This window comes from Tupaia chinensis, unplaced genomic scaffold (genome assembly GCF_000334495.1).
Source record: "Tupaia chinensis unplaced genomic scaffold, TupChi_1.0 Scaffold000305_1, whole genome shotgun sequence".
Lineage (NCBI taxonomy): Eukaryota > Metazoa > Chordata > Mammalia > Scandentia > Tupaiidae > Tupaia > Tupaia belangeri.
In genome coordinates this window covers 2343452-2369412 of record NW_006159795.1, presented here as the reverse complement: position 1 = coordinate 2369412, position 25961 = coordinate 2343452, and the positions used below count along the sequence as shown (strand labels likewise).

Below are 25961 nucleotides of genomic sequence, written 5' to 3'. Positions count from 1 at the left end.
TTCTTTCTCTCAGCAAAGGCCTCCAAATTTCACCTTAAACTGCCTTTAAGGTAATAGAGAAAATAGGAATGGGGTACTGGCAGATGGCATAATGGCTACGTTGTTCAACTCTCATGTAGTCGACTATGCTTCAAGTCCCAGACCTGGTGGCTTAAACTCACACCGGGCGTGTGTGCATGTGTGCCCATGATCCTGAGAGGAGAATGGAGGAGAAGGGACTACGGCATGGCCATCCCCTGCGGGGGGTGATTTCTCACCTTCTATCTCTCTGTCTCTCTTTTTGGTGAGCGCACACATCCTATAGCAAAAAAAAAAAAAAGAGGAATGAGGAGAAGGATGAACAAGCTAGAATTGGGAAAATTCAAAATTACAAATTATTTTTGCATAGCCAGAAAATAATTAATAAGGGTGAGACTCTAGACAGAAAAAAAATCGCAATCTTGATTTTTAACATTACAACAGTCAGCTTATGCCAACAGATAAGACTCTTGAATAAACTCTGTCACTGAATTTACAGAGGAAGATTTTGTTCAGAATTAAGCTGGGGAATGTTTCAGCAATGTTACAAGCTCACTGAATATCATTCTGCAGGAGAAAAATATTTAGTGCTAGCCATTGAGAAGTAATAGATTTGATGAGAGGCCTAGCATTTTTAGGATAATGCATCCCTCAGAGGAACTCAATCAATAATGTAATGAAGAATTATGACTTGAGCTATAATAAACCAGAGCATCCATGCTAAAGACAGAAGCTCAGGACCTCCTATTCTAGTTCAGCAATGATGTCAATATTCCAAAAGAAAAATAGAACCACTGAAATAAGCAATAATGGTTTCTGGGCAATTGCCTAGTATATATTCCCTATTCACAATAGGATAAGAAGCAAAAATTATTCAGTGAAGCCAAGAAATGCTGTTTTTCTCCCTTATTGGCATGTTTAAAAGATGAAAGTCTGGCTTTATGACCAAAATGGAAGAATTAAAAATTCACTTGAAGACTGAGGACCCATTTTCAGTTTTCATCCCAAATAATACTTTATTGAATAAATAAAAAATAGCTTGAAGGAAAACAAGAACCAAAATGGAAACTCTTGACAACATACCCTTAACAATGAAATCATTGTTAGATCTGAAGTATCTCTTTGTGCAGTGGTTGAATTGACTAATCATGATGCAGATAATGTTTTGTAAGGTATAAATTTATTATTAGGAAAAAGAAAAAAAAAAAAAGATGTTGCCCAATCAGCTCTGGCATCCCAGATTTGATAAATGTGTTGTCTTCTTGAGAAAACTTTGTAGCAAAAGCCTGTAAGAATGGGAAGACATCTAATCGCTGGCATGTATTTGCAATTTTTCACTTTCAGGGGAAGTAATTGTCTCGAAATGAAAAAAGAAACAGAAATTAAAATTCAGACACTGACATCAGATCACAAATCTAAGGTAAGAAAATGCCCATTTTGACAGCAGTGACTTGCACAAGACATTATGTAACTTTTGAAGAAGAATAACAAGGATATATGAGAAATGAGAAATAGCAGTAGCCTGAGGGTGGCCTGTGCAGTCCGGTAACCCAAGGGTTGTTTGTTCCAGGTTTACTGGCTTTGAGAATCTTTTTTTTTTTTTTTGGAGAGATTTTTGCTACAGGGCGCGTGCGCTCGCCAGACAGACAGAGAGACAGAAAGCGAGAAATCACCCCCCAGGGGGGATGACCAAGCCGCAATTCCTTCTCCTCCATTCTCCTCTCGGGATCGTGGGCACGCACGCACACATGCCCAACGTGAGTTTAAGCCACCGGGTCCGGGACGCGAACCGCGGTTGACTACATGGGAGTCCAACGACATAGCCATTACACTAATTGCTGGTCCCGAGAATCTTTTCATGGAGCATCATTTTTTGTCTCTTGTCTATAGAAATATGCTAACAATATGTATGTTTTCTGCCTCAGAAGCATCGAGTGAAATAGTAAATAAAGAGACCAAAAGGAAATACTGTATAAAAAATGCAGGTTATACTTCCCCCTAAGACATAGCATTAAACATGTCACAGAAAAGCCACGCATATTGGAGGTTGAGTAACTGTTTTATGCTTACTCCACCCAAACTTAGGATGTGGAAATTTGGGATGGGAAAAAATCGAGTTGATATTCCAAGAAATGAGCCTAATTGCTCACATCTCATTAAAGATGGGAAGAAATGGAAGCTTGAAGGCCGTTATTAAGTTTGTGGCATCTTGAGAACTAAACATTCAGTCCCAGTCACAAGCACAAACAATTCTTCAGCAATAGTAGTTTTTTTCAAGGAAAAAAAAAAAAAAAAACTCTTAAACAAAACCTCCCAAATGTAGCTTTTGGCCAAGCCAGCCTCCGTATGTATCTCTATGCTGTTTTGTCATCTAGTCCAATGACCCTGCTACATACATAGTCCAGCCAGGTGGCTCAAGACAAAGTTCTTGCTGCCATATATTTTTTTATAGTGTGAATTGCATAGCCGAAGTAAGCCACGTGTCTTTGAGGGTTATTCCCTGCTCGCTCTCTCTCTCTCTCTCTCTCTCTCTCTCTCTATTATTTTTTAAATAGGTTCTCACTGTGTCAAGCAGCTGGGACCACAGCTTCATGATACTTGTGCCTGGCTTAGAGGGTGAACCAGAAATTAAATCCAGGCCTCTCTATGGTCTCAGCCTCCCAAGCAGTACACCTACCAGCTCATGCTACTGTAGCTAGGCCCCTTCTCTCTTGTAACCGGAATGTTTGAGAATTAATTCTTGTGCAGTATGTTGTGATTTTGGTTCCTTTGCAAAATAGGAAAGAAGAGGTGCCAGCAGGTGGTGTGGTGATTAAGGGTGTTGGACTCCCACATGGCCATCTGTGATTGGAGTCCTAGACTGGGTGGCTTGCTTTCTCACTTTCTTTCTCTCTCTCTCTCCTCTCTCCCTCTGTGGTCAAATTTAAATAAATATAAAATAATTCTTAAAATAATAAATAAATAGGAAAAAAGAAAAGTTTGCATCAGTATCATTTTTTGGCTGCGCAATAAACCATGTCCAAATTTAGTGCCTTAAAACCACCAGAATATATTAGCTCACAACTCAGTAGGTCAGAAATTGGGTCTGTGTTCCTCTAGGTGGTTCTTCTGATCTTGTCTGGACTCGCTCATGTGTCTGCATACAGCTGGGGGTTGATGGCCTGCTGGTTGCTTTTTACTACATGACATCTCAACCTCCCACAGGCTCACATAAGCTTAGTCACAGGGTTACCTCAGGGTTCTAAGTCTAGGGGCAAGCACTTTCCAAGCCTCTTCTTGCATTCCCTTTACTACTGTCTTACTCACACCTGTCACAAGGTCAGGAAGATTCAAAGGAATGGAGCAATACATGGATTTTAGCTCTCAACCAGAGGAGCTGCAAAAACCATATTGCAAAGAGTGGATACCAAGAGGGAGAACTTTCTACCCTGAGTTAATGCAGTAAGTCATGATCCAAGAAAAAGAGAATGTGGGACCAGTAGTTCGCATAATGGCTATGTAGCTGAACTCCCATGTAGTCAACCACAGTTTGAGTCCCGGACCCAGTGGCTTAAACTCACGCTGGCCATGTGTGCGTACCTGCCCAAGATCCTGAGAGGAGAAGGGATTGTGTCATGGCCATCCCCCCTAGGGGGAGTGATTTCTTGCTTTCTGTCTGTCTTTCTGGTGAGTGTATGTGCCCTATAGCAAAAACCTCTCCAAAAAAGAAAAAAAAAAAAAAAAAAGAATAAGAGAATGCACGGCTCTCTATTCTGACCTGGGATCTTATAGAATTGAAACTAGAAACACATGAGATGGTTATGTTAGGGTCAGTAACAAAATACAAGACCCAGGTCAACCAGAGAGTGGGCAAGTTAGGCAGTGAACTTACAGGTCATAGTTAAATATTTAGAGCCAAGCAACTGATTTATTTTAACAAGCAATGACTTCTGAATACCCAGTACTTAGTTAGTACTTACAAAGTATCTTCAAAAGTTCATTGAAAATGTTTAATACGACTGAACTATGGTGTAATATGACTGAACTATAGATTTCAGAAATATTTTTCACCAAAATAAACTTATACTTCGTTTCAATTTTTTCACAAACCCTTTAGAGTACCCACAGTGTCATGCACCTGTGGTCCCAACTGCTTGGAAGAATGAGGTAAAGATTGTGACATAGTGAGAACCTGTTTAAAAAATTAAGAGAGAGAGAGAAAGAGAGAGCAGAGCACAACTCTCAAAGACACTTGGCTTACTGCAGCTATGCAGTTCATGCTAAACAAATAAAACTATATTTTCAAGGTCATGGGTGTGTACTTATTCACCAAGCAACGTGGTGGGAGGGATCTGACTTGTGTGAGTAAATTGTGCTTGTAGTTCCTACCTGACCCACAAGGACTCCACATGGCATTACCCTCTTTCCTGCACAGGTCAAAGAGATTGTGGCCCAGCATACAAAAGAGTGGTCAGAAATGATCAACACCCACAGTGCTGAGGAACAAGAAATCCGGGACCTTCACCTGAGTCAGCAATGTGACCTGCTGAAAAAGCTGCTCATCAACGCCCACGAGCAGCAAACCCAGCAACTGAAACTGTCGCATGACAGGTGGGAGAGGCAGTCAGCTCCAGAGTAAAGTCCCAGTTTTTAAAACGGGTGATTGTGTGTGTGTGTGTATGTGTGTGTATGTGTGTGTGTGAGAGAGAGAGAAGGGGTGTACCAGAGATACTAAGTGAAATCTACTTGGCATGTAATATTAAGCTCATAAGGTCAATGTGAGCAGATGAACTATGAGAGATCCAGCTCCATCGTGCATTGGTAATGGGTGTCTCAAGAGGAGTTGTGTCCCATATGGTGACCACAGGTGGAATCACCAGCCCTGTCCACCTGAAACACGTTAGTACCCAAAATCTTATGCACTGGGGAACGAAGAAAGGGGATTGCCAAGTGGCCAAATACTATGGCAGATGCCTCTCTTTCTCACCCTTATTCTCATGTACACACACACACACATTCTCTCTCTCCCTCTCTCTCTCTCTCTCTCTCTCTCAATTACTCTCACTCTTACTGTCATGTGAATGCATTCTCTATCATGAATAAACAGGAAAAAAAAAAAAAGATGTACTGTAAGAAATAGCCTCTGCCATCTGAGGATTTACAACTGTTGGGAAAATGCTACATGAACAGGCAAGTGACATTACAAGTAGCATATGACACGTACTAAAAAATGTCCCAGTCCCTAATGATATATAGTCCAAAGGAGTTCCACCTCCTCTTAGTGGTGACGGAGGCTATGCAGAATAGCCAGGCTGGAAATGACCTTTGAAAGTGATCTGGTGTCTCTTAGGAAGAGAAGAGACAGTGGGACATAGGGACCTATGTGTCAAAGTCCTACCAATAGTCACTTCTGATCACTCAGGCCCAACTATGGAGAGAGCCTTCTTTCTCCTTTTTGACATTATTGGGACTTCGGTGAATTTTAGAAAGACAGGCCTGATCAAGAAACAGCAAAGATGGCCCAGCAGGTGGCATGGTGGTTGTGGCGTTGGACTCCCACATGGCTAACTACGGTTTAAGTCCCAGACCTGGCAGCATGCTTTCTCACTTTCCCTCTCTCTCTATGGTAAAGGTTACATGACCTATAGGAAAAATTAGAAATAATAATAATAATAAATGAAATGTAATAAATAATTCCCTTTTTAAAAAAGAAAGAAAAGGAACATCAACAGTGTTCATTTATTTTGGCCTCCAAGATATTACAGTTGAAATACTTCAAATGATGAATTGGACTCTACCCTGGGCAGACATGTGTTTATGCCAGTTATGCCTCTTCATCATAGCTTGGTTGCAGCTTGCTTGCTTCCCACTTAATGTCTGTATGCCACAATGAGGATCTATTGATACACACAAGAGAGTAGAAAATAGAAGCATTATACTAATAAATAAATCTAAAAAATTGTATTTCTCAACTGCATAAATTATCTGGTTGCCTGCGCAAATTCAAAGCCTTCCTTTGGAGTGCTAGATATTATCATAAGAGCAAAACATGTTTTTGCCAGTTTCCAATTCTCATTTGAGGCAACTAAATGAGCCATATACCATGATATGTTTCCTGTGTGATAATGTCCTATGCCCCATGCATTTTGAAGTAGTCTGTTTAGTTGTATAAAATTAGAAATTATCTTTCCTATTTCAGTTATACACACTTTTTACTCAGTATGCAGGAAGAGTTATTCACCATTCTGTCCAGATTTTAGGCATCTACCCTTATTCAAGGATACTTCAGGGCCAGCAGGTGGGTGGCACAGAAGTTAGGGTGACTGGATCTCACATATCCAACTCTGCAATTTGAGTCCTGATCTTGAATGCTTGAAAACCATACCAGGTGCATGTACATGGATGTCCAAAATCTTGAGAGGAGAATAGAGGAGAAGGGATTGAGGGCATGGCCATTCCCTGCCCGGGGGCGGGGGGGCGGGTGCTGATTTTCTCACTTTCCCTCTCCCTCTATCTCTCTCCACTGAGTGCATGTGCCCTATGAAAACACAAAGCAAAACAAAACCAAAAAAGATACTTCACAGAATAAGGAACTTTCTAATCATGGTTTTCGTAAGTGAATAAAGGAACAAAACGATTTTTTTAAAGAATTATTTAATTTTATTGTGTTTTTAAAATTTGCTATATGGCACATGCGCTCACCCAGGGGGGCCCAGGGAGTGAGAAAGCAAGCCACCAGGTCCAAGACTCAAACCACGGTCAGTCATATGGGATTCCAACACCTTAACCATCATACCATCTGAGCCCAAAGGAACAAAATATTAGCTCTTAACCACAGGCATTGCCTGAAAGAAACAAAATAAACTAAATCTTTCATTGCTTTGGAAGTCATTTCACAAAGCCAAAACTAGTTGGTAATTTATTTTACACATAAGAAGATGGCAAAAAAAAATTTTTTTTTTTGGAGAGGGTTTTGCTATAGGGCGCATGTGCTCGCCAGACAGCCAGAGAGAGACATAGAGACAGAAAGCAAGAAATCACCCCCCAGGGGAGATGGGCACGCCGCAATCCCTTCTCCTCCATTCTCCTCTTGGGATCTTGGGCACGCACGCACACGCGCCCGGCGTGAGTTTTAAGCCACCGGGTCCGGGATGCGAACCACAGTTGACTATGTGGGAGTCCAGCGACATAGCCATTACGCTAACTGCTGGTTCCCACAAAAACAATTTTCAAAGCAGCAACAGTACACAGATTTTCCTCCGGCACTTCGGGATTGTTGTTCTTGTTTGAAAATCCTTGCTTTCTTAACACTTATCAGCAACATTTTGTCATTGATAAGTGTTTGCTGAAGGATTGAGTGAATAATAAATGAATGAATGAAAACATGGTCAACTTAGTATAAAGTTATAGAAAATATGAGAGTTTTCTTAATTCTTATTTATTTAATTTTATATATTATTTTTTAATTTTCTGTAGGGCACATGCACTCTCCAGAGAGAGAGAGAGAGAAATGGGGAAAGTGAGAAAGCGAGCTGTCAGGCCCAGAACTAGAATTGCAGTCGGCCACGTGAGAGTCCAACGCCTTAACCACCATGCCACCTGCTGCCCCCAATAGAGTGACTTTTTGGGATCCAGATTGGGATCCAAATATGAGAGGTCTTCAAAAGTTCATGGAATATATGAACTCTGAAAAAACTAATATCTTCTGATATTCCAGCTGCTGTGGCTCTAAGGCCACCGATTAAACTCTCCATTTCAATGTGTTATTCATCTCCTTTAAAAAAAATTATATTTAATCACTGTACATCTCTACAGTGTATAGCATGATTCTTCCAAGCATGAATAGAGTATATATTAGTCAAGTCAAAAAATTACCATATACATATCATCAACAGATAACTTCATTTTTGTGTCTATTCAATGTTTTTTCCCCCTGATTACCCCCTTCCCACCCCGTTATGGCCTACCCCCTTCTATAGTGTCTCTAGTATCTATAGATGGCCTCCCTGCTATTACACTTCCAATCTTTCAATTTCTGCTATAGAGTACAGACATTCAGTATATATTAACTAGGGACATACAGTGCCTATCTTTCATAGTTTGGCTTACTTCACTTGGCATTAAATATTCCATATTTGTCCAATTTATATCAAATAGCAGGGTCTCATTGTTTTTTATGATAGAGAAATGCAAATCAAAACCACAATGAGATATCACTTAGCCCCAGTCAGAATGGCTAAGATTAAAAAAGAAAAAAAGAATGAGGAAGCAGCAGATGGTGTAATGGTTATGTTGCTGGACTCCCACCTAGTCATACGCATGCCCAAAATCCCAAAAGGAAAATGAAGAAGGGATTGCAGCATGGCCATCCCCCCATGGGGGAAGAGTGATTTTTCACTTTCTGTCTCTCTGTCTCTCTCTCTCTCTGGCGAACACATGTGCCCTATAGCAAAAATCTCTCAAAAAATAAAAATAAAGAATGATAAGTTCTGGTGAGGCTGTAATGAAAAGGAACCCCCTTCTACACTCTTGGTGGGAATGTAGATTAGTACAATCACTGTATAGAACAATATGGAGTTTCCTCAGAAACCTACAAATAGAACTACAATATGGTCCAGTGATTCCACTCTTAGATATCTACCCAAAGGTTGGGAAAACACTCTCTTGGAAAAACACTTGCACATTCATGTTTATTGCAGCAGCATTCACAATTTCCAGGACATGTAATTGACCCAAATGTGCAAGAACAGATGAGTGAATTGAAAAAGAATGTGGCACGTGTTCATCCCTTTTAATACAGAGGGAATGATGCTTGAGTAACCTGAATCCTTGGTTACTCATTACCAGGCATTGCCTTAAGATTTCCATAGATTTCAAGGAAAAAATATTAATTATATTTTACTATTCTAAACGTTATACCTTATACCTTTAGTGTACATATGAATACACTGGGAGTGTGTTGTACACATACTTATGTTCATATACACAGTGATTTTTTTCCTACTCCCTATGTTTACTTGGAACCATGTCATCCCTTTCACTCCCACTGACTGTCAGAAAGTGACACAGTGTCAATGGTAGGAGTCAGAACATCCTCTCTTGCTTCCAGTCCATCTGGCCCCAAGTAATTTAGAACAGAGCTAGCTATTTTGATTTTATGGACAAAAATAACATCTCTCTGCTCTTTACCATTAGGTGGCCTGTTCCCCCCTCCACCTCCCAGAGATCAGCACCCATGGGTTGGTTGGGACCCCTTCACTCATTTTTTTTTTAAATACAAAGTTCCTTGATAAGCTTAATAATAGGGAAAAATGTGAACTAGTCCTTTTGTTACACATAAAATTTGTTTCTTGTGGGTTCTTTTTTTTATTTTAAAATTACAGTTAAATATACATAACATAAAACTGACTCGTGTAACTATTTTAAAGAGTATGGTGTTAGGGCTAACATATGACATAGAGGTTAAGGTGCATGGATCCCACATAGCCAACTGTGTGGTTCCCTCGTGTGTGTGTGTGTGTGTGTGTGTGTGTGTGTGCGCGTGTGTGTGCCCAAAATCCCAGGAGGAGAAGGGAGGAGAAAGGATGGTGGTATGGCTATCCTCCCTGAGGATGATTTCTTACTTTCCCTCTCTCTCTTTTTCTCAATCTCTAGTGGGTACACACCCCCATAGCAAAAGCTAAAAACCAACAAACAAATAAACAAACAAACAAAAACCATTGTGGTATTAAGTACATTCACACTGTGGTATACCCCACCACCAAGACCCACCTCTAGGACTTTTCCATCTTCCCCAGGTGAAACTCTGCCCACTGAGCACTGATTCGCCATTCCCCCCTCCCTGTTTGTTTTTCATACATAGGGAAAAAAAGGAAATGCGGGCACACCAGGCTAAGATTTCGATGGAAAATAGCAAAGCCATCAGCCAAGATAAATCTATCAAGAATAAAGCTGAACGGGAAAGGTAAGTCTGAGAGCACCTGCAGCATATAACATGGGCTTGAAAATATGGTCTCAACAACATTACAACATGTGTGTGTGTATACACAAGCATACTCATATCGGAGATACAAAAACACATGTAGATTTTTACTAAGAATTCTACTGCACTATTATGAAGGTTATTGTTGCTGTAGTTTCCCAAGATTTTTGATTGCTTACTACCACCAGTAAAATTAATTTACACTCAGTATGCGTACTGGTTTATAAGCGAATTATATAAAATATGACATACTAATCAATATAATTCAAAGAATTCTCCACACATCCCAACGGGTCATCCTGCAGGCCTCCCACCTGCTCAGGTGTAGCCTGTCCTAGATGGGAGATTCTGAATAGCAGCAATCTTCATCCGTTGAGTGACCTGGAATAGTCTTTGACACCAGGGATCATCTTAAAAGCCCCACCTAATTTTTCTGGTTCATACTTATGTTTGTTGGGATTTTTGTAAACAGACCCACACAAGAATTCAGGTGTGTGTGACTTAAAGAGGGAAGGATGTTTAGATCAGGAGAGTGGGGAGGAAGAATAGGGCCAGGGCAAGGCCTGGGCAAGGATATGCTCTCAGCAAGGGTCTCTCTTTAGCCCAATCCCAACCTCTGGAGTGTAAGTGGCACCACAGATGTGTCTCTCTTTGGGGCGTGGTGTGTGACGTATATTTCTGTATTAATCACTCTTGGCTGTCTGGTATTGGAGAGAAGGTTTGTGTGACCTTCAGAGAAGGTGCCAGGAGTAAAACCCCTTACCTATCACTGGTGAAGGGGCTCTGAGGAGGCATCATCAGTCATATTCTCCAAGAGGGCGTTAACAGCACTTGGTGCTCAGTAATCACAGAGAGCACTTCACCATGTGCTGCTCGTCATCCCTCTGGAAGCCTCTGAGAATCCAGTGCCATGAACTCCATAACCGGGCCTAGGTTAGTGCAGCAGTTACCAGGGACAACAGGGTCCTTGGAGAAGTAATGCTAGGCTAGAAGGTGCTCCTCTGGTGAAAGTCCATGTGCCACAAAAAGACTGGGTTTTATGCCCCACAAAATACAGAGTAAAGTGAAGATTTGCTCTTGGGGTTAAAATGTGAATGTGAAGTGAAGGCTTTGGGTCACCTATCTCTCTGTAAACTGTATGCTGAGCCATTAGAGGACCTGGCAGCTACAAAGTAGAGCTCCCAGGTTTCAGCTCCTTGCTACCTGACCTTTGGTGAATGTTTATAGGATACCTGATTTTTCCTTTATTTATTTTTTTAGGATAGGGTCATATTATGTCGCCATCCTCCTGCCTCAGCCTTCTTAGTAGCTAGAACTATATGTGCACACTATAGTGCCAGGCATTTAGAGTGGACTGGAAATCGAGTCCAGGCCACCCAGGGAGCCTGAGCCTGTGAAGCAGCATCATTAACTAGCACAGGCTACCATGGCTGGGCCTCCTCCTGTTGTGGACACGGCAGTACTGCTGTCCAATTACCTTAATGTCATTGATTTTAAAAACACATTTTCAGGACCAGCAGGTAGTGTTGTGGTTAAGGCACTGAACCCCCCACACAGCTGACCACGGTTTGAGTCCCAGAGCTGGTGACTTGAAACTCACACTGGGCACATGTGCATGCATGCCCAAAAATCCCCACAGGAGAATGGCGAAGGGATTGCAGTATGGCCACTCCCTGTGAGGGTTGGTTTCTCACTTTCATTATCACTGTTTCTCTCTGTCTCTACATGCCCTACAGCAAAATATTAATTAATTAATTAATTAAAATAACGCATTTCTATTAGTGATAACAAGTAGAGTCAGCCCTCCACATCCATGGGTTTTGGATCTGCAGGTTTTGCATCTGCTGATTTAACCAACAGAGGTTTGAAAATATTCAGAAAATAAAGTTGATTACGTTTGTACTGAACATGCACAAACTTTTTTTTTGGTCATTGTTCCTAAACAATACAATATAATGACTATGTATATGCCATTTACATTGTATTTGGCATTGCAAGTGAGCTATAGATGATTTAATGTAAAGCAGTTTTTGTGCAAATACTACATCATTTTAATATAAGAGATTTGAACATCCATGAATTTTGGTATTTGCAGGGTCCTGGAACCAAATCCTGCAAAAACTGAGAGATGATTGTAATGCTGATATGAAAATATGATATAATATAAAGCATCATACCACTCAGTGCATTTTTTTGTTCTGAAATTTTGTTGTATTAAATACTGTTAGGAAATAATGGACCGGCAATATGATATGGAATTCCACAATAATTTTGACCTGGAAACGAATTGCCTTTCTAACACTTTGCCCAAGCCATTTCCCAATTGACATGGAGTATTATTTGTATTTTACAATAAGAATCTCTACAGAGAAATTTTTAATCATTTTCTTTTAAATTATTTAGAAGGAGGGTGTCCATAGTCATCCAAGAGAGACAGAAAGTGAGAAATCACCCTCCATAGGGGATGGCCACACCACAATCTTTTCTCCTCCATTTTCCTCTCAGGGTTTTAGACACGCTCATCCAGGCACAAAGTGCATTTTTCAAGCTGCCGGGTCTGGGAGTCTAACTATGGGGTTAGCCATGGGGATCCAGTGCCTTAACCATGCCACCTGCTGGCCTGCCAGTGTGTTATTTAAGATGTTGGGTCTAGGACTCAAACTATGCTGTTGGCCATGTGGAATCCAATCACTTTAATTACCATGCCACCAACTGGCCTTATTATTAATCATTTTAACCAATGCTTATTTGCACCATCATGTTGTATTATCTCTCTGGTTTTTGTTTATTTTTTAAAAGTGCCATTCTCTAGATCTTATTTTTAGATAAAAAATTTGGTTTAAGGACTGTGTAATAGCATCATGTTCTTCAACTCAAAAACAAGATTTTCCAACCATGATAGTAAAACCTCATTAATTTGAACTGTTTAGGGTGGTCCAATGTGAAATACAGAATATAGCTTGATAAATGTGCTATTAAATAGTTCTTTATCATTTTTTTCAATACATTGTAAAATGGACTTCACTTTAGGTGAGGTCAATTTATTGTCAATTCTGAGTTACCACTTACTTAATTAGCAAAGTTTTCTAAATTCAGTTTCTTTATTTGGATTTAATATACTTCTTATAACTTCATATCCAGTGGTAGGTGTTTACAAGATATCTACAAATGGCTATTTTAAAAAATGTAATTTACTTCTGCCAAATGATTAGTTGCCTTCTAAACTCACACCCTGTGCTTGTATGTGCATGTGTGACACATGCATGTACTTAACAAACTATTGAGAAATAAAATGTTAAATTTACTATTGCACTGCAAAAGATGCAGAGGGGCCAGCTCAAGATGTAGTGGTTAAGGCAGCTGGATCCCACATGGCCAACTATATGGTTTGAGTCCCAGACCTGGCAGCTTGATAAACATTCCAAGTATGTGTGCCTGCATGTCCAAAATCCTGAAAGGTGGGAGAAATGGAGGCAAAGGGATTGCAGTATGACCATTCCCATAGGAGGTATTTCTCATTTTACTTCTCTCTCTCTCTCTCTCTCTCTCTCAGGCAAGTGCACTCACCTTCTGGCAAAATTTTTAAAAAAATGAAAAGAAAGAGAAAGAAAGACACATCGAAACTAAAAAAGATATAATTTTATTCTTTTTTTTTTTTTAGAGAGGTTTTTTGCTATAGGGCGCATGCACTCGCCTGACAGACAGAGAGAGACATAGAGACAGAAAGCAAGAAATCACCCCACAGGGGGGATGGTCACACCGCCATCCCTTCTCCTCCATTCTCCTCTCAGGATCTTGGGCATGCACGCACATGCGTCTGGCATGAGTTTTAAGCCACCAGATCCAGGACGCAAACAACGGTCGACTACGTGGGAGTACAGTGACATAGCCATTACACTAACTGCTGGTTCCCCATAATTTTATTCTTGTATCAAAAAAAGACATTTCCATAGAAATTGCACAGTATTTATAACTAAATTACAATGCAACCACTGTTTCTCAACATGTAAAAAGTCGCTGAAGTGATGATACTAGAGTGAAATTATAGCCTAGATTTATGGATATTTTTTAAAAGATGTGAAAATTAATGAGCTTAACACAAATAAAGAGGAAATAAAGTTAGAAAAACAGGGTGAACCCAAAGATCTCAAAAGGAAAGAAATAATAAATAGAAAAGCATGAAGTTCTAAAATTGAAAAGCAATACTCTTCACAAAAATAAAGGCTTGTTATTTGAAGAAAACAATAAAATCTGTCGATGGAAATAGCCAACTCTGTCAAAATAATGATTTATACAGTTTATTTCTAAGCATAAATATGAGTGACCAGGCCCAAAGAAAGGCAAACCTATCTTTCTCAGGGTGATCAGATGTAGAACTTAATTTTATTTGGTTTTGAGAGTGAGGGACAAGGTTTGAAATTTAGTGAAAAAAGTTTTTCCATTTCTCTAGCCAAAAAAGTGGGACATCTGAAAGCAGGGCACTGTAGGTCATAGGTGAGTTTTACAATTCTTAGGTTAGTGATTAGAAAGAAAGGTCTGATTTTGAAGGAAGGGATAAGCAAAAGAATGTACTTTAACAGACATAAGGAGGCTTAATATACATCACAGAGATAGTATGGCAGGGATAGGCTGTAGGAAGAGTCCTGTTATCAATGGGCCAAAATGCTCTGTTAATGACTGTTGGCATGACTCACTCCAGGCCTCTAGAAGGATTTTTGAAAATAGGAAAAATCAGTTAGACTTCTGTCCTCAAATCAGTAAACTGTAGCAAGACTGTTGAGGCCAAAAAAAGAAAAGACAGATTAATGACATTAATATGAAAAGGGGAAATAACTGCAGAAACCATAAACATCTTAAAAAATTGTTTATTTAGTTGTATTTATTATTTTTTTTAATTTGCACACTCATCAGAGAGAGAGAGACAGACAGAGAGAGAAAGTGAGAAAGCAAGCCACCAGGTCTGAGACTTGAACCGTGGTCAGGCATGTGAGAGTCCAGTGCCTTAACCATCACACCGCCTGCTAGCCCCAACAATAACCATTTTTTAAAACTAAGGCTACTTTACACAGTACCACCAATTAATTTGAAAACTTAAATGGAATGGAAATTTTTCTGGAAAAATATAGATACCTAAACTGACTGAAACAGAGGAAACCTGAACTTATAACTATTACAGATATTCAACTAGTTATAGGTCAATTCAGGCATTAAAATACTGCACTTCACCAACAATCAGGACAGTGCAAATTACAACAAGGGCATGATGCTAATTCATGATGTTAAGACCAACCAGCTGACAAAAGTGGAAATGTCTGATAGGACAGAAAAAAAAGGCAAAGATATGGAGAGTCATATCCAGACAATGAAACAGGAGGTACAGATTGGGACAGCTACTTTAAAGATGCAGCTCCCTGCACCTACCAATTGGTGAGTCTGCGTGGATACCCTTCGCCTATGTGCACAAGGACATATACATTAGACCTTGTTCCTTTATTTATTCAATACACACTTCTTTTTTTGTTGTTGTTGGTTTTGGAGATTTTTTGCTTTAGGGCATGAGCGCTCACCAGAGAAACAGAGAGAGACAGAGAGACAGAAAGCAAATTAGCACACACACACCCCCCCAAGGGGATGGCCACACTGCAATCCCTTTTCCTCCTTTCTTCTCCTAGGATTTTGAGCATGCATATACATGCACCCGGTGTGAGTTTAAAACTGCCAGGTCCAGGATAAGAACCAAGCAGCCATCTGGGATACCAGTGACATAACCATTACACCATCAACAGACACTTGTGCAAAGTATTTCAGAGCCCTATACAGCATTATTTGGAAATAACCTGCTTTTCATTCGTAGCAGGAGAGAAGTTTGTAGTTAGTCTGTTTGTAAATTTAAAAATCCACACAGAGATAAAAATGATGTTATAGTTAGAATTATAGATATAGCTCTAAACATGAGACTAAGTGATAGGTTATTGAAAGAAAACCAGAATATGTTACCCTTCAAGTAAATTTTGAAAATGTACAACACAATACCAGTACCATCACCACTTGGGAGCCTGTTAGAAATGTAGACTCTCTGGTCCATCCCAGGTCTTCTGAGTCAGACTCTCTGGGGAGTAGGCCCAGCAGTTTGTTTTTGATAGTATCTCCAGGTGATTGGTATGCATAGGAGAGGCATATTGAGAAATAAGTGAGTGCATATGAGTGGGGTGTGTGTGTGTATGTATATGTGTGTATCTTTGTATTAAACATGGGCACATATATATGTAGGTAAAAATATTAAAATGTGGACTAGAAGGTCCATACCAAAATCAGAATAGTGGTTAGAGAGAGGAAGAAGGGAAATGGAATCAAGAAGAGTACAGGAGGGAACTAGCAGTTAGCATAATGGCTATGTCACTGGACTCCCACGTAGTCGACCATGGTTCGCATCCCGGACCTGGTGGCTTAGAACTCACACCGGGCGCATGTGTGTGCGTGCCCAAGATCCCAAAAGGAGAATGGAGGAGAAGGGATTGCGGCGTGACCATCCCCCCGGGGGGTGATTTCTCGCTTTCTGTCTCTATGTCTCTCTCTGTCTGTCTGGTGAGTGCACGCACCCTATAGTGAAAACCTCTCAAAAAAAAAAAAAAAAAGAAGAAGAGTACAGGAGGGTCTTTAATGATAATCGCTTTAAAAATATGAGATGAATATGGCAGAACATTAATATTGGCTAATCTGAGTTACGTGCAGTGTATGTTTAAATATTCTATAGTTAAAATTAGGAAGGGGCCAACAGGTTAAGGATGTGGATCCCACATGGCCAGCTACATGTTCTTATCTTGGATCCAGTGACTTGGAAAATCACACCGGATATGTGTGCGTGCTCAGAGTCACGAAAGGAGATTGGAAGAAAGGGACTGCACCTTGGCCATTCCTCTGGTGGAGAGGTGATTTTTCTCTCTGTCTATCTCTGGTGAGCACATACACTCTATAGCAAACACACACACACACATACACACACAAAGGAAAAAGAAGCATTAATCTATTCAAATAGCTTAGTAGAATGAAGCTTGTTCTTATTTTACATATTATTGATTACATTCGGTGTCATGACTCTGTTATTTGTACCTGTTACTTTTAGGCGAGTCAGGGAGTTAAACAGCAGCAACACTAAAAAGTTTCTGGAAGAAAGAAAGAGAGTAAGTATTTTATAATTATCTTGACATTCTTTCTTTTTAAAACGATAAACAATAACTCATGCTTTGATACCAGACTTCCAGCTAATTAGCTTAACTTGATTTTCCTGTACATTAAACATTCCAGCTTCTCTTCTCTGCTCCCTAAAAACTGAAGTAATCTCTCACTAAAATCTTTAAGGTAATTATTTGGCAATACTTTATATAGAAAATGAAGCCAAATTTTAGTCATACATATGTACTCTATTATTTTCTAAGATTTTTGCAGGAAGGGATCTTTCCGTAAAAATTATGAGCTTAAACTCTTCCAGTTTTCAGACCATTCTATTCTTTTTAAAAATAATCATTGGGACCAGCAGATGGTATAATGATCGCATTGCTGGACTCCCACATAATCGACCACGGTTTGAGTTCTGGACCTGGTGACTTAAACTCACGCCAGGCACGTGTGCCTACGTGCCCAAAATCCTGAGAGGAGAATGGAAGAGAAGGGATCATGGAGTGGCCCTCCCCATCGGGAGATGATTTCTTACTTTTTGTCTCTCTGTCTCTCTCTCTCTCTCTGGCAAGCACACATGCCCTATAGCAAAAACCTCTAAGAAAAAAAAAAATCATCTCCCCATTTAAATGATAAATTGACATTCTATTCATTCATGAATTTTAAGATTATAACTCAAATTTTATAAAAATTGTATTTATTTATTTTGCAGCTTGCAATGAAACAGTCCAAAGAAATGGATCAGTTGAAAAAAGTCCAGCTTGAACATCTAGAATTCCTGGAGAAACAGAATGAGCAGGTATTTTTACCCAAAATATTTTAAAAGATGTAGACAGCTGGCCAGCTTCAGGGTGCAAATGCCATAGCCAACAGTGACCTTCTCCTAAATCCACTTGCCCACGTGACATCAAGGAAGAGTAGGTAGAATAATATGCTGCCTATTACTCTATTTTCTCTGTTTCACCCCAAAAGAACAGAAAGTACTTTTTTGGAGCAAGAGAGGAATGTGGCTATGGGGGGAACTTAAGAATAAAAAAATTATCATTTAAATATGTTATGGAGATTCTAAGAAGGACTGCTAAAAGTAAGAAAATGAGAAAACAGGTTTCAAATTATTTCTTCATATTCATATACTTTAATAATTTGCAACCTCTAGGTAAGTGGTATTATGTTTAAGAGTAATTGTGAGAAGCCACCTGTTTGCAACCTCAATCTAAAAATGAAGTTATAAAACCTTCCTAATGTGTGCACGTGAGTCTAAAGGTAGGAGCCTCCATAACCCTGCAGACCATTCACAATGAATAGATACCATTCTCTCCGTGCTTTTTCCAAGAAGATAAAATCACTAAATAAAAAATACAGATGTGGATTTACCCAAACTCCAACTGTTTAGTTGGGCCATGGGGCATATGTTAATACCACAATAAACATACTTTTACCTGGAACATAATACAGGTGGGTTCCATCCCAAATGGACCACCACCTATCAGCCTCCCATGGTGTCATTTCAACCAGATGGAAATACTAGTTATGTGGCATCATGATCCTCCAGAGCAGTTTAAATGCTACTCTTTCTCAGTTCAAATTTTACTCTTTAAGTGTAGTTGGTTTGCAAGTTCTTATTTCTAGATGATTTATTTAATTTAGAATCTGTAATGAGGTTTCAATGAAATATATATTTGTTCTACATTGTCTACCTGTGAGAAAGTCAAACAAAATCCTACAAAATCGTTTTGTATTACAATGGGGTTACCAATCCAACTTGTGGTTTCAGATGCTTTACTTTTTGGTGGACAGAAGCTTTATTCATCAACATACTTCTGAGTTATATTTCACCTTTCTTTTTTAGCTAAATGCTTCAATTCATAAACAGCTCACTGATAGCCCAAAGGGGACAATACATGCTTATTGTCCCAGAAGTTCAACTCATTTGACCAACTCATAGACACATCATGTTCTAAGTTACTTCGCTTATATTTTTGCTCTTAAAGCACTTTCAGAAGGAGTTGTTATGGGGAGAGGGAATGGGAATTAGGATAAAGCCTCCATCTCCAAATCATCAGAATACATGTCAGTGATTTAGGGATGGGTGGAGACCAGGATGCCTTTTCCTTAGAAAAGGGGGTCCAGGGAAAGGTAAGGCACAGTTCTCTTTTAGTTAACTAAATTAAGAAACGACTTAGAAATCTGTGTGTTGCTTAGCAACAAGTTCGACTTAATATAAATGTGCTAAAAATTACTCATCACTACAATAGGGGTGTATATCAGAGCTAGGGAGTACAGATAACTAGTCTTTCTAGTTTTAGAGCCGAAATACATAACAAAAAAAAACAATTTGAGTTTGTATTCTAATACATGGGTAATTCAATCACACCAGAGTTCTTGCATTAAAATACCAGATTGGGAATAACTGCATGGATTAGATCATTTGGGGAGGATGCTGGATTTTTATTCCAAAAATTTGTATAATACCTTTAATGTATCACATGGAATGTCTCACACCCACAAGTGATACTTAGGGTCACAGAAGCTTAGGAAAGGATGGAGCATGAAAAGGTTTGAGACTTGTTTGAGATTGAATGAGATTTGAGGAATAGAAATTCATGATATTATATGGATGTTTCTGGCAAATGTAGAATTTGGACTTTAATTTATATTAAGCTTTGCTTTAAAATATGACTTTTTTGGGGGCCAGCAAATGGTGTGGCGATTAAGGTGCTGGACTCCCACATGGCCCACCATGGTTCAAGTTCTGGACCCAGCAGCTTGAAAATCACTCCAGGCACATATGTGTGAGTGCCCGAAATACCCAAAGGAGAATAAGGGAGAAAGGGATTGCAGTGTGGCCATCCCCTGTGGGGGGTGATTTCTCACTTTCCCTCTCTGTGTCTCTCTCCAGCAAGCACATGTGCCCTAGGGCAAATAATAATAATAATAATAAAGCTTCTTTTATAGCACATTGAATCCCAAGACTTTGCAGTATATTTTCTGGAGAATTTAAAGATCAGAAAGCTTGCAGTTGTTATTCTACATATTATAACATTCTAGGTGCAGTATAAAATACACAGTCATTCCTATCCTTCCCACATAAGAGGAAGATCTGGAAGCACAGGGCAGAACTTCCTTCATAACCAGTGAAATATTTCATGAGCAAAAGCAGTTCCCTTTCTTTAGACAATGCCAAAGTTCTAGAATAATTTCCCAAACCATTGTTCAACCCCCAAACTTTGTTTTCTGTTTCTAAACCAAAGATAAATGTAAACATTCTCCTATAGTATTTTTTCCCTTAATAGTTTCCTCTCAGGTTTTTTTTCCTGCTTTCTTGTGACCCTGCTTTTGTAAGTTGTCCTAACCCCTCCTTGCCAAGCAAAGCATGAAATAGATTTAGTTAATTAACTAGTCCAGTGTTGAGGGTACTGGCAGAAGCATGTGGTAATATATGAAGACTTCAAAAAGTTTGGGGAAAAGTGGAATTCAAGTAGATGTTTACATTTTTACAAAAAAACAAACAAAAACAATTTTGAAATCTATGCATAATATTTCATAATATGCATTTTCCATAAACTTTTTGAAGATTTCTTGTATGCTTTGGTCCTGATTCTGGATCCTAGGATATCTTGTAAGTCCTTTGTCAGACATTTTCTGGCCTGCCTACTTTGTCAGCCAAGTATTCTTTTAAAACTCTGAAGGTCAGGGATATTTTTCCCCTACTTGAGTTTTCCCATAGACCCCCAGCCACACAATATCTCATTTGTCTTTACATGAATCATTTCAAACATTAACAACTCCATTGCTGTCACACTCGAGTCTTAAAACTTGATTTTTGTCATCAATGCTATTAGGTAGTAAAGACCAGTAAAAGGTTTGGCTGAAGGTCAAATTCTCTACTTACTGCTTCAGAGGAGAGCACAGTCTGGGCCAATAGGCATTAGTTGTTTGTTTTGTTTCTTCTTTTTTTTTTTTTCTGTTGAGATCAACTTGGGGAAAGTTTGTCACTGATGGGTCTGTACATGTTTTATTATTAGCTTTTTGCTTTTCTGTATATGGTTTTGCATTCATTTCTCAAATTCACTTCAGTACTCATTTATTTTCTTTGTTTTGTATGTATGACTCAATTTTGACATTACTATTTTTGTACAAACAGCTTTTGAAAACCTGTCATGCAGTGTCCCAAACGCAAGGTAGGACCGAAACTCTGATAAGCAAGACATTGCTTTCCTTCTCAATTGTCTCAGTATTCTCCATGCAGCCTCCGTTTATGATTTACATCTGTTCAGAACAAATTCATATCTTAAAGGTTTGGAGTTAAAAGCTTGACTATTTCATGTTTGGATTTCTAATGTAACATTCAAACCCAAAGGTCCAAAATCTTCAGAGAATTATTTCGGATAACATGTTAGCCAGTGTTTCCGATTGCAGATCTGAGAAATAGGCATGGTAATGAAGATATAGACCAGATGTCTATTAGGGATAGTGATATAGGGTGGTTATATGGACCAGCCACAGCTAAGATGGGGTCAATGTGAGATCGTTCACCAATGTTAATATGACTCCGCTTAATTTTTTTAAGCCCTGAGCCAAAAGTTTGTTGGTGGTTTTTAATGACAAAGAGTTATGGTTTGTGTACAGAAACATTATACAATGACTCTTGTCATGTGCTCTGCTGTGTCCAGTCGGAAATGATCCTAATCATCCCTCATGAATAAAGTGACCGTATACTTTATTGTCTGAACCAGGATAGTTTTGAGGGTGCTGTTTATAGTAGCCAGGCCTAAACTGAAATTGTCCCTGGAAAATGGAAATGACTAGTCACCCTGCTCATATAAGAACTTAGCTCTTGGAATAATCTTTTAATGTTATATGATTCTTCCTTCTTCACTGTGTTCAATATTGTCTTTAAATATTAACAGGAGAGAAGCATAGGGAATCTTTTATTACTGCGTACTGAGCATAAAAGTAATTTCCAGTGCTGATAATGTTCCACGGTCATCTCTTATAAATACTGTTTGTGTCATGGTTTCATGTGTGTATATTTTTCTCCATTTCTTCATTTCTCTATTAGAATATTATCAAACATGGGCATAAAAAATAAATTCAGTAGAGAGAACCATCCATCCCAAATTTACACAGGAAAATATGATACTTTGGTGTATTATATCTACCCTTGCCGAGGTGAGATTTAAAGCCTCTGTGTAAATAGAAGAAAATCAGTGTACAGTCTGTAGATTAAGCTAATTTCATCACAAGACTTCACTTGAGAAATGTAGATGCCTTTGTGTGATCTATAGAGTTGACTAAACCCCGCCATGGATCTCCCATTTAGTTGGAATACCTAAACAAATGTAAATACTATCATTGGAGCACTTCAGAATCTTCCTCTGGTTTCTATTTTTATATATCCAGGTTTCTATTCTTAAAGATCCCTTATTTCAAAGTAGTGTGTCACTTATAAAGGAAAAGAGTGCCTTTTTCCAGATGATACATGCCTTGGGTTGAATGACAGCCTCCAGGGTGTCAGCTGGAAAGAAAAAGTTAAAATGAACAATTTGATTTTCTCTGTGTTGTCAAGCAGTTATTTGTCACCAGATTCTGTCCCTATTGCCCCTTGTCTTCTCTCAAAAAAGCTAGTTGTCTTAATGGCAACCTTAATGCATGAGATTTAATTCACCATCACTTACTTCCTAGTAATCTGTTTAAAAACAAACAAATTATTCCAGAGAAGTAAGAACCCACAGGGATAACGTTTGAACAATAGGAATCCTAGAACCCTGTATATTCCTATAATGGTGTATGTGCAAGACACTCAAGCGAAACCTACACAGTATGCTTTCCCCTGAATTTCCCCCTCAATTGGATTCTTAGGGAATTCGGTTTAATTAAATTTCAGGCTATTTGGGGGAATACATTGTATAAAAGCAACACTTATGCTAAAAAAAATCTTTTAAATAAAAACAATCATCACCACATAGTCAAAACAACATATCAATTTGTAGGAACCAGGTCAAGCAGTTTGATGCAACATAGTCTAAATATTAAGTGATCGGCTCACTCTCTTTTCAAGTAGTTGTCCTAGAACTGTGAGCCCAGGCCTTCTCAAATTTTAATGTACATAAAAATTTCCAGAGACTTAAAATGCAGATTCTGATTCAGTAGGTCTCCAAGAGGTGGACTGTAAGATTCTGCATTTCTGAGAAGGTCCTGGGTAAGGCTTACCCTGCTGGTCCATGGACCACACTTTGAGTAGCAAGGATGTAGTGATAGCAGCAGATTCATGGGAGAAGAGAAGTAAGGGTTGTTAAGAGTCTTCAGGAGAAGATTTCAACATATAAGGCCATGTTTCTGATGTTATAGGCGAAGGAGATGCAGCAGATGGTGAAATTGGAAGCCGAGATGGACCGCAGACCAGCAACAGTAGTATGAAACTCCAAAATGCAAACTAACGCGGCGAAACCACAGAGCATCAGCAGATCACTCCCAAACGTCTCAACACAAATGCCATGGATGGAAGCTGTTTTCTTCTGTGTTTCCTTTACGTGTAGACAAGATGTTACCTGAAACCACAGCGACGTGGAACAATTTACATGCTTCTCTTTAGCAGTTTCATTATTGAGTTTCCTTGGCCAACAGAAAGTAGCTACAAATCCACACAAATCAACTATTCCAGGAAGGCAGAGAGTAACCATTGGTAATACAACTTGAACATGTTTGTTATAAAATATCATCACAAGTAAATGAGCTTGGTGTTAACAAGTCTGCTTTGTGATGCATTAGAACATGTTTGAGCTGCAGCAAAAACAGTGCATTAGCAACTTTATAGCAAGCGCATGCACTAGAAACAAGAAACTCTGTCTACAAATTCATGAGCAGAAGTGCTGGTCTGCTAGACAAATAATTTTGCAGAATTTTTACCTCATCAGTAAGTGCCATGTCTCTACCATGCCATAAGAAGCTAATTTCCTGTAAAAGTTGTGGAAATTATTAGAGCAATAGAAAACTAGAACACAGTGTACCTGTGCCAAAACTTGTCAGTGCTCAAAGGAGAACTCTGTTGGGCACATATAAGAAAGATCACATCTGACATTGCTTTATAGGAATTGCTTCCGCAGATTCCAGATATACAACTCACTATTACACCGTACAAATTGTGAAGTGGTTATTGGCAAACATTTGTACATGTGACCATGTATAAAGTATTTATACTCCTTAATTCACACGGTTATAGAGCAAAATCATCTAACTATTGCCACATGACAAGATTAGTAAACAGGAATACTAGAACTATTTTTGCATGATACACAAGCACCAATTAAGACTAATCCGTACAGACACAGTTAACCTAATGCCAAATAAATACTGGTTAAATAAATGTATGGCACAGAATATAATTGGACTACCAAGACTTTTAGCATAATGAAAGTCTATATATATGTGTATATGAATTACGTGGGCATTCTTGATACTTCAAGTTCTAGTTTGAGAAAAACAAGACATAACTAATTTAATTTTACACAAAAAATATTTATGCAGATTTTCAGAATTTCATATCAAGAAATATCCTTTTTATGTCTGTTAAATATGGAAACAATTTGCTACAGTGTTCATCTGCATGGTCTTTAAGCCTGCTGTAGTTGTGTTGCAGGCAGTGCATGAAAAAGTATTCCACTGGGAGCTGAGCCATGCCGCCAAAGCCGAGTGCTGCGCATGGAAACCTGGTAGTCTAGAACTAATCAGATCACCGAGTTTAAGACACAGAACACAAACTGAACTGTTGTATATGCTTGTACAAATTGATTCTGTGTGTTCCTCTGAACAGAGCAGAGAAAATTACAGTACCATCAATATTGAAATTAAACTTTCAACTTCTCTAATAAAAAATTAAAACACACTTAGCATTTGTCAGAGTATTTGCTCCCAAGATGCTTTTTAGAAAACTTTTTAAACTTTTTGCCTTATTCATATTGAATCATTTATTTCTTCCATGAGCAAGAGAGACAGAGAGACAGACAGACAGAGAAATAGCACCCACAATGGAGTCCTGACGCTGCGATCCACCCCAGCTTCAGGCAGCCCTGGATGGTGGCACGTGCATGCCAGAATCCTCAAGTAGATCTCTGAATGTGAACCCAGAACCTTCCCATGTGGGTCAACCTTACGGAGTGTCTTGTGTGTTTTGCCATTGTGCTACCATCCAGCCCCAACTTTTTCATAAATGATCTTTTCATTATTTTCAAAAGGGGCTTGCTCCTGCCTCCAACATGATTTCCCTTCAAATGACACAAAATATGCAGGGTGACTTCCAAAAGTATGCACTTGTCTTTTGTTTCTTTTTTTTTTTACTTCCAAAATATATGCTTGTTTTGTTTTGTTTTGTTTTCTCATATTTATGGTTTAATCTGGCCAGTGTAAAACTTCCCTGGTTCCTAGTTTCCTTCCCTGTAAAACAAGAGTGTTAGATTATGTATCTTCTTTTTTAGTGTAGTTTTACTATTATTATTCTTTTTACATTCAAACGCTGTGTATCACTACAGCATGTCAAATGAATTTTCCCATTGTGAATACACTGTATGTTGGTTCAAAAATATTACCACATTATCTTCAACAGATTCCTTTCCATTTTGGGTTCCTTTAACATTTTGCTTCTTTCTTCTTTCCCATGATTCTTTCTTTCTCACCATCCCCCATCTTTCAGCACTAACATCCCATGAAAAATTGTGGTTAATACACTGTCAACACATTTGGTACCTATTACTAAAGACTTGAATGGCTCCTCTTCGTCAAATCAGACAGCTCCTTCCACGTGCTCTGC

At 38.9% G+C, this 25961-nt stretch overlaps 1 protein-coding gene across 1 annotated transcript in view; it reads left to right on the top strand.

Moving 5' to 3' along the window:
• The window catches only part of PLCB4 (phospholipase C beta 4), a 472346-nt gene extending 447236 nt beyond the window's left edge, over positions 1-25110 (top strand). The window contains exons 32-38 of the mRNA XM_006150920.2: positions 1363-1438; positions 4433-4608; positions 9860-9961; positions 17103-17160; positions 17868-17954; positions 21300-21336; positions 23507-25110. Of these exons, the coding sequence (XP_006150982.1) occupies positions 1363-1438; positions 4433-4608; positions 9860-9961; positions 17103-17160; positions 17868-17954; positions 21300-21336; positions 23507-23595 (625 nt within the window). The 3' untranslated portion in view covers positions 23596-25110. The remainder of the gene's footprint in view (positions 1-1362; positions 1439-4432; positions 4609-9859; positions 9962-17102; positions 17161-17867; positions 17955-21299; positions 21337-23506) is intronic.
• The last annotated feature ends 851 nt before the right edge of the window (positions 25111-25961 follow it).